This window comes from Cetorhinus maximus, chromosome 33, assembly GCF_964194155.1.
Source record: "Cetorhinus maximus chromosome 33, sCetMax3.hap1.1, whole genome shotgun sequence".
NCBI classification, from domain to species: domain Eukaryota; kingdom Metazoa; phylum Chordata; class Chondrichthyes; order Lamniformes; family Cetorhinidae; genus Cetorhinus; species Cetorhinus maximus.
In genome coordinates this window covers 10,279,158-10,288,887 of record NC_135911.1, presented here as the reverse complement: position 1 = coordinate 10,288,887, position 9,730 = coordinate 10,279,158, and the positions used below count along the sequence as shown (strand labels likewise).

Sequence of the window (9,730 nt, the reverse complement as noted above, 5' to 3'; positions counted from 1 at the left end):
TTCTCTTCAATCTGTGTCCCTCTGGTTACCGACCCTCCTGCCATTGGAAATAATTGTTGTCCTGGGTTTACCTTTAAATATGTTGGGCCCTGTTTCGACTTTGGATTTGTCAGCACAATATCCCCTCCCTCTCTCTCATTCTGTCCCTCATTCTATTTCTCTTTCATTCCATCTTTCCCGTCTCTCTTCCTCTCTTCTGCTCTCCCTTTCACGTATTCCTTCCCTACTCTCTTTGGCTTCCTACTTCCACTCTCACTCTCTTTGTCTCTCTCTCTCTCTCTCAAGTTATGGTGTTGATCAATTGCTCTCTGCTCTGTGCCTTCCCACACCCCCTCCGCTCACCCATCCCCACCCCCTCTGCCGACCCATCCCCAATGCCTCCGCCCATTCATCCCCACACTTTTGCCCTGCCCATACACCCACCCATGCCCAGTGCCGCCCACCTACACACCCCCCTCAAAATGCCCCCGTAGCCTGGCCCCAGTGTAAAACAGAAACAGGATGAGGCACATTCAGGCCCTCGAGCCTGTTACACAGGAAAAGGAGGAGGCACATTCAGTCCCTCAATCCTGTTACAAAGAAACAGGAGGAGGCCATGCAGCCCCTCGAGCCTGTTACACAGGAACAGGAGGAGGTCCACTCAGCCCCATTACACACAAAAGGAGGAGGTCATTCAGAAATTTGAGCCTGTGACAAAGAAACAGGAAGAGGCCATTCAGTCCCTTGAGCCTGTTACACGGGAACAGGAGGTGGTAATTCAGCCCCTCGAGCCTACTACACAGGAACAGGAGGAAGCCATTCAGCCTCCTTGGGTCTGTTACACAGGACAGGAGGAGGCCATTCAGCCCCCCTCGGGTCTGTAACACAGGAGTCGGAGGAGGCCCATTTAACCCCACGGTTCCTTCTCCCTTTTACATATTCCTTCCCTGCTCTCTTTGGCTTCCTTCTCTCTCTATCTCTCTCTCTGTCTCACTCCCTCCCCCTGTCTCTCTCTCTTATACTCTCCCTCTTTCTCTCATTCAGTCCCCTCAAGCCTGTTACACAGGAACAGGAGGAGGCCATTCAGCCCCTTGGGTCTCTTACACAGGAACAGGAGGAGGCCATTCAGCCCCTTGGGTCTCTTACACAGGAACAGGGGGAGGCCATTCAGCCCCTTGGGTCTCTTACACAGGAACAGGGGGAGGCCATTCAGCCCCTTGGGTCTCTTACACAGGAACAGGGGGAGGCCATTCAGCCCCTTGGGTCTCTTACACAGGAACAGGAGGAGGCCATTCAGCCCCTTGGGTCTCTTACATAAAAACTTGGATAGTACCTGTGAATTTCGCATTTTTATTCTTACCCGTGCTATTGGTTGTTGTTCTGCAGCTGGACTCTGTTGTCACTGGCCCGCTCGTTATGACTCCTGTTCGACCAGAAGGACAAAAAAGACTGTTAAATCAAAGACTAGAAATTGATCAGGCCAGGATTCATCCTGTCACACGTTCAATTGGATACAGGACGTGTCACATTACAGGCTCTGGGCTTCTCTATCTATTAGCTATGTTAGAATCAGAGAATCTTGCAGCACAGAGGAGACCATTGTGCCCATCATTCCCGTGCTGGCTCATCGAAAGGGCTATCCTATTAGTCCCACTGCCGCACTGCCCCCACACAGCGCTACTCTGTCCCCATTGATCTGCTAATTATTCCCCATCAAGTTCTTAACCAATTCCCTCTTTTGAAAGTTCCTATTGAATCTGCTTCCACCGTCCTTTCAGGCTATGCCTTCCAGATCACAACAACTCGCTGTGTAAAAAAATACTTATCCTCATCTCCCCCTCTGGTTCTTTTGCTGATTCTCTTCAATCTGAGACCCTCTGTTACCGACCCTACTGCCACTGGAAAGAATGTTGTGCTGGGTCTAACTTCAAATATGTTAAAGCATGTTTCTGATTTCTACATTTGGATCTGTCAGTGCAGTAGCCCTTACTCTCTCTTTCTGCCTTTCATTATTTCTCTCTTCTTTCATTCTTCCTTTCCTGTCTCTCTTCCTATCTCTTGTTCTCCCTTTCATGCATCCCTTCTCCCTTCTCTTCTTCCTCTCTCACGTTATGGTGTTGAACAATTGCCCTGTGCCTCCCCACTCCCCTCCCTGCCCATTCCCCACCTCTCCCAAAGCCCCCGTTACCTGGCTCCAGTGTGGAAGTGCCTCTCCCGGGGTCACCATTGCAGAGGTTCCCTGCGCAACACGCGGGAAGCTGGGTAAACTGGATACGGAAAGCCCTCAAGATGTCAAGCGATCGACAGACCTGCTCGGAGACGCAGCCCTTGGCGATGAAATTACTCACGCCGAACGCTAGAAACAGACAGGATTACAGGGTGGATAGTGAGGGGGTTGTGCATCAATCACTGCTGTTTATAATGGGCGGGTTCATGAGAGGGACAACTGGCCAGTTAAAAATGATGGGGCAGTGTAATGGGACAGCCCAGGGACAGTGTTTCACTGGTTCATATACCTGTGGATCATCCTTGCTGCAGCAGGTGAAGAGGCACTTTGAGGATTGTCTATTGCGACATTGGCTGGGCGATTAACATCGGATCAGGGAAAATCCCTGTTCTCTTCATCCAGGAGTGGCTACGGGATCTTTTACATTCACCAGACAGGACAGCCCTCAGCTGAAGATGGTACCACTGACTGTGCAGCTCACCCTCAACACAGGGCACTATAGAGAACCAGCCTGGTTTACGGAGCGCAGATCTTGGGGTGGGGTGTGTGGGGACGTTAAGGGACTCCAACCCACCACCTCCTGACCCAGAAAGAGAAAACTGTAAAAACTCGGAAATAACAATATTGGCCGAACTGGTCTTGTAGACCTTAAAATGGAACACCAGTAAAAACTGGGAAATGAAAGTACTGGTCCGAACTGTTTTTTTTCCTGCTGGGAACTCAGGGGCGAGACATGTCCTAGGCTGCACTAAATCACCCTCAGGACAAGGGGTCAGGCTTGGAGGTGAGGGTTAACCCCACAAACAAATGAGGAGAAAAGGTATTCATTAAGAGTGACACAAAGCTGGCAGAAGATTGAACGTACGTAAGACCACCTTGCCTGAGGCACTCATGCAGCGAGTCTCTGCTCCAACACATTTCACTGTCTGTTCAGAGTCCCTGCAGGAATCGGACAAGATGTTAAAACACCCTCGGCATTTCAGTCCATTCTGGGTGCTGTTCACAGGCTCTGAAATTCAAACCACAACAGGAACTTGTTTACAGATCACAAACAAAGCTGAGCCCAGTATTGATGAATTGGTCGACTGTTTTCAACGGAAACATGCCTTGAATTGTGCAACAGGACCTGTGGTTGTGTTGCATGGCAAAGGGAGGAGGCCAATCAGACTCTCGAGACTGTTCCACAGCTCACATACATCATTCCTGGTCAGTATCATAGATACCAAACATAAATCCAGGTGCTGTCGGCACCTTAATCTCCAATTCCTTCAAAGTCCATTAGTCTAGATTCCTTCACCAGAGAGAACAGTGTAGACAGAGCTTTACTCTGTGTCTAACCCCATGCTGTACCTGTCCTGGGAGTGTTTGATGGGGACAGTGTAGACAGAGCTTTACTCTGTATCTAACCCCGTGCTGTAACTGTCCTGGGAGTGTTTGATGGGGACAGCATAGAGGGAGCTTTACTCTGTATCTAACCCCGTGCTGTACCTGTCCTGGGAGTGTTTGATGGGAACAGTGTGAAGGGACCTTGGCAGTGTTGGTTTAATTCCGTCACCACATAATTCAATAGGACAGCCTCATTCCCAAACGAATCTATCGGATCTGAATTGGGATACGACGCACTGGAACCTTACCTGCAACTTTTTGATTATTACAGAGATCAGTGCGACAGCAGCTGCTGCTTTGTGACATGAACACAACTCCAGTGTTAAAAGCTATGGGATCAGAGCACGGGCCACAGGAATTTCTAATCCTCTTGTTAGTCACTCCATCTGAAAACAAGCAAAGGTTATAGTTGCAATTTCATACACTCTGGCCATTGATCAAGGAAAGAAAGATAGAAAGGGGGGGTGAAGGAGAAAGGGACAGAGAGAGAATGAGCATGAGAGAGAAAGGCTAAAAGGGAGAAAGGGAGAGCAACATACAGAGACAAAGAGAGAGAGAGAGAGAGAGAGAACGAAAGTGGGAAAGAGGGAAGAAAAAAGAGGAAAAAGAGAGAAAGGGAAAAAGAGAAAGAGGTAAGGAGGAAGAGATAAAGAGGAAATGAGAGAAAGGGAGAGAGATTTCATGATCCCCGTAGAGACCAATAACTTTTAACAAGAATTTTGAACTTCCAATTAATAGCTAAATAAATGGTGGAACAAGATTTCACATTTCAAGACATTCACTATAATGAATAGACTAAAAGTATTATTGATTAAACACTATTTTGTAGGCAATTTATACTAAGAACTGCAGAACAGAACTTTTAACAATTGAAAAAACCCATCATCACTTATACTGTTCTTTACTTAGACATTCAATTCTCCCGCTCCAATTCCAGAATGATTCTTGGCTCCCCGGGGTTTACTTCTGCACCTTTCCTTTCCCAGCCTGGAAACTTTTAACTCCAGAACAGTCTTTCACAGTCTTTCCTGGAGACTTCTTCCCTCTAGCTAAAGCTAGGCAAATCATGCAGCCTCATTTTAACTGCCCACGAGTTTAGTCTTTCCAATCCAAGCACGAGCTTACCCCTGCATTGATGTGTAGTGAACCACAGTGTCTTGCTGCCGATAGCTGCTCTCCCTCTTACTGATCCTGGCACAGACTAACTGTGTCTGTGAATTTTCTGGGGTATCTTAGAAACCCATACCCTCTCAAAGACCATTTCCATGGCAACGTGAATCACATGGACCTTGTATCCAAGTAAAAATGGTGATTCGCTATTTTTGAGAGCCGAACTCTCTTTTATCTAGGAAATAAGTGGGCAGTTTAAAGCATACCTGTTTATAAACCAATATTTTCAACACTTTTCTGGGACTTTGAAGACTTTCAGTCCACCTACTGTTAGCAAACAGGCTGCTGCCACTGTTTCTAAGTGCACCTTCTTCCCTGTAAGACAATCTGGGCGCTCTTTAATCTCTAACAATCAATCCACCCAAGCTTGCTGCCAGTCAGACTTAAATTATAGGCACAACCCCAAGGGCACAAAGACTGAAATGAAGAGGAAGAGGGAGAAGGAAACAGTGGATGAGAGGGATAGAACATTTGAACAAAACAGAAGAGGAACTGTCACTGTAAATTTCCGTGGTCGAAATGGTGCTGCAGGTGGTGGTTCTCGATGGACAGGTCGTTTTTTGGAGCTTGCAGGAACTGGAAGGTGCTGAGCATTGGTTACAGGTCAAAGGTCGCACTGAGGGGAGAGAAAGAATGAACCAGAATGGGTCAAATTAACAATCCTCAGCTAGTCAGTAACTCGGTGACACAGGCCACATGTAGAGAACCTCTGAGCACTCACTCATTTGCCACGGGGATAGACTCCATCAGCAGGAATGATGAGGCCATTCAGCCCATCAAACCCATGCTGGCTCACTGTGGAGCAATCTAATCAGTCCTCCGATCTTAGTAGGCCTGTAAGTTTATTTCCCCTCAAGTTTTTTTTCAATTCATTCATGTGATGTAAGCAACACTGACTTGGGAAAGGAAAGGGCAGCATCCCTAAATGCCCTCTGAACAAGTTAAGAGTTAACTACACCACTGTGGGTCTGGAGTCACATGTAGGCTAGACCAGGTAAGGATGGTCATCACTGGACTTTTAATTCTAGAATTCAAATTTCACCATCTGCTGTGGTGGGATTTGAACCCGGGTCCCCAGAGCATCACGCTGGGCCTCTGGAATACTAGTCCACTGACAATACCATTATGTTACTGCCTCCCTGCCAGTGCCCATCCCATCTCCATCTGAAATCACTCGTTATCTCTGCTTCCAACACCCTCATAGGCAGCAAGTTCCAGGGCATTGCCACTCACTGAGTAAAAAGGTTCTTCCTCATTATCTCCCAAAATGCTCAATCTGTGTCCTCTGGTCCTTGTACCATCAGCTGATAGGAACTGCTTTCCTGGCCTAATCTTTTCCGCCTCTATCAAATCTCCCCTCAATCTTCTCTGCTCCAAGGAGAACAACCCCAGCTTCTCCAACATAGCATAGAAATCCCTCACCCCTGGAACCATTCTGGCAAATTTCCATCTCACCCTCTCAAGGACACTCACACTCTTCCTAAAGTGTGGTGACCAGAACTGAATGTAATACTCTATTTGTAGATAACCAGAGTTTTACAAAGGTTCAGCGTAACTTCACTTGTTTTGTGGCCTCCTCCTCTGCTCAAGGGCCAGGTATCAAGGAATTCAGGTCTGTCCAACAGAGGAACACGATGGACTGGAAAACCCCAGTTAGCTTACTCTGCTCATGAGCAGAGTTGGAGAGCAGAACAGAGATCTCAGAGAGTAGTAGGGCCAGTGGAGTTTTGACACTTGACAAGGAGCAAGCTGGCAGCTTTGGGGAGGCGATGGCATAGTGGCATTGTCGCTGGACTAGTGAACCAGAGACCCAGGATAATGCTCTGGGGAGTCGTTGAATATTTTTAAGGCAGAGGTAGATAGATTCTTGTTAGACAAGGAAATCAAAGGTTATCGGGGTAGGTGGAATGCGGGATTTGAAACCCAAACAGATCAGCCATGATCATATTAAATGGCGGAGCAGGCTCAAGAGGCCGAATGGCCTACTCCTGCTCCTATTTCTCATGCAATGTTCTTCAGCGATCCCTTCTCCAGAGTCCTGCCACTGTTCATCCAACATGTACATCATCATAGAGCCCCACCTTCCCAAGACTTTTCATGTGTGACAGTTTTGGTCACCCTAACTCAGATCAAAACTCTCCCCTTGATGTCCAATGGCATTACCATCAATGAGTCCCCCATTATCAACATCCTGGAGATGACCGTTAACCAGAAACTGAACTGGACTAGCCATATAAATACTGTGGCTACAAGAGCAGGTCACAAGCGAGGAATCCTGCGACAAGTAATTCACCTCCTGACTTCCCAAAGCCTGTCCACCATATACAAGGCACAAATCAGGAGTGTGATGGAATAGTCCCCACTTGCCTGGATGAGTGCAGCTCCCACAACAGTCAATAAGCTTGACACCATCCAGGACAAAGCAACCCGCTTGATCGGCACCCAATCCACAAACATTCATTCCCTCCACCATCGATGCACAGTGGCAGCAGTGTGTACCATCTACAAGATGCACTGCAGGAACTCACCAAGCTTCCTCAGACAGCACCTTACAAACCCACGACCACTACCATCTAGGAGGACAAGGACAGCAGATAGATGGGGACACCACCACTTGGATGTTCCTCTCCAAGTCACTAATCATCCTGATTTGGAATTATAGCGGCTGTTCCTTCAATGTCGCTAGGTCAAAATCCTGGAACTCCCTCCCTAACAGCACTGAGGGAATACCTACACCTCATGGACAGCAGCGGTTCAAGAAGGCAACTCACCACACCTTTGGGGTTCAATTAGGGATGGGCAATAAATGCTGGCCTAGCCAGCGAGGCCCACATCCCATGAATGAATAAAAAAGATGCATATCTGAGAACATTTTTAAATGTGCTTAGGATTTCTGCCTCTACCACCATTATTTTTTCCAATATTACTGGGGGATACTGTGAAGCAGGCTTTGGGGGCTGTGTGTATGTCATGTGTGTGTGTGTGCGCGTGCATGCCTAATTTAATTAGACTGAAGACAGTCAGACTGCAAGGTTTAAATCATCAAAGGAATTAGGTGCAAAAGCAGGCATTTTGAAGTGGAGATGGACAAGCTAAGGTACATGTAAATGCAACATGAATAGGAATTTGCATTAGGAGGTAAATGAGCTGTGAATTTTTATCAACTGAATTTCAAAGAGACAGAACAGTAAGTTGTACAACTGGCAAAGATCATAAATAAATAAAGCAAAGTTATTGAGTTTATTATTCCCAAAAGTGGTGGCTATAAAGGCAACATGAAAGATTTTTAGATTCTGGGTATTATAACTTTCAAAAGAAAGTTAAGGACAATAGGTTTAAGGATGAAAGGGTAAAAATATATTGAAGGAAATATTGAAAGCTGTATGTGGGTGTGGCCATGAGAGCGTGAGGAACGTGCTGTGAGAACAAAGTCCTGTGAAGGAAGCAACTTCGAGTCACCCCGGAGAAATTCCTGGTTATTCCAGAAAGCAAACTGTTATTATAAGCTTTAGATTTCCATTGTCAGGTGAGAGAAGCTTGTGAAATAACTCCCTTATAGCAACAGTGGGTGCCTTGCAGTAATGTTTTACAGATGTTTTCTGAATGTTTTATAGATTAAGAATCTATAGTGACTGTTGCCTGGAAAAGGCCATTTATTTGGGAGTCTAGCTAAGTAGAAATCTTTTGGGAAATGTTATAAGACTAACTTTAATTGTGTAACTGTAATCTTGTGTGTTCTTCTTTTCCTTTGTTCATAAATGTTTTAATTTAATGTTCAAAATCTCCAAAAGTGGTATAGGATCTTTACTTCTGACTTCAGCACACATGCCTTCTCGTAATAAAATACAAATTGCAAATCGTTGTGATAGCTTGGCCAAGCTTCCCTTTGGGATTCGGTCAGCCTGGCAATTGCCACCTGTCATATCATAACACACCCTTTCAAGCAGCGAGTTCCAGATCCCCACCAGCCCCTGGGTGTAGAGATACCCCTCAAATCTCTTCTAAACTTCTCACCTTTTACCCTAATTCTATGTCTCCTCATTATAGATCCCTCAACCATGGGGAATAGGTCCTTCCGATCCTCCCTATCTAGACCACTCATAATTTAAGACAATTCTATTAGGTATCCCCTCAGTCTTCTCTGTTCCAAAGAAAGCAACACCAGAGCTCAGAACTATAATTCTCTAGGTCAGGCAACATCCTCATATATCTCCTCCGTACCCTTCCTATTGCAATTACATCTATCCTATGGTGCCTTAATGAGAACTGTGCATAATATTCCAGTTGTGCTTTAACTCTTGGCTTATACAGTTCCAGCATCACCTCCCACATCGTTTGGCCCAAAGCAAGTGTCTGGGATGCTTTCCTGACAAACTTACCTTTCTATCCACCTGGCATACATTTCGCCTGGACCTGGAGATTAATCCGCCTACAAAACGTGAAACCGCCGAATCTTCCTCCCTCACTATATTAATTCATCTACTATTTCACCCCCTGCCCCCACTGCGATTGCAACACCTATATAGTCTCTACATGTTTGTGAAGACAGACGCAAAATATTCATGAATGTGATCCAAGTACACGATAACCCTTCAACATAGGGAGGCAATGGCGTCGTGGTATTGTCACTGGGCTAATCCAGAGACCTAGGGCAATGTTCTGGGGACCTGGGTTCGTATCCTGCCATGATAAAAATCTGGAATTAAAAGTCGCCGAATGATGACCATAAACCCACTACTGATTGTTGTAAAAACCCATCTGGTTCACTAATGTCCTTTAGGGAAGGAAATCTATTGGCCTACATGTGACTCCAGACCCCAACAATGTAGCTGACTCTTAAATGCCTTCGGAACAAGGGCAGTTCAGGATGGGTAATAAATGATTGCCTGGCCAGAGATGCCCACAATCCATTAATGAATTTTTAAAAAATCATCTCCCTTCACTGTTTCTTTCATCAGTATTGCGAAC

The 9,730-nt window shown here is 46.1% G+C and overlaps 1 protein-coding gene across 1 annotated transcript in view; it reads right to left on the bottom strand.

Moving 5' to 3' along the window:
• Nucleotides 1–1,289: 1,289 nt before the first annotated feature.
• Nucleotides 1,290–9,730, bottom strand: part of LOC144671559 (phospholipase A2 inhibitor and Ly6/PLAUR domain-containing protein-like) — an 11,106-nt gene continuing 2,665 nt past the window's right edge. Inside the window, exons 2-6 of the mRNA XM_078533512.1 lie at nt 5,262–5,378; nt 3,841–3,978; nt 3,072–3,215; nt 2,168–2,335; nt 1,290–1,402 (exon numbers count right to left, since the gene is read on the bottom strand). Of these exons, the coding sequence (XP_078389638.1) occupies nt 1,290–1,402; nt 2,168–2,335; nt 3,072–3,215; nt 3,841–3,978; nt 5,262–5,378 (680 nt within the window). The remainder of the gene's footprint in view (nt 1,403–2,167; nt 2,336–3,071; nt 3,216–3,840; nt 3,979–5,261; nt 5,379–9,730) is intronic.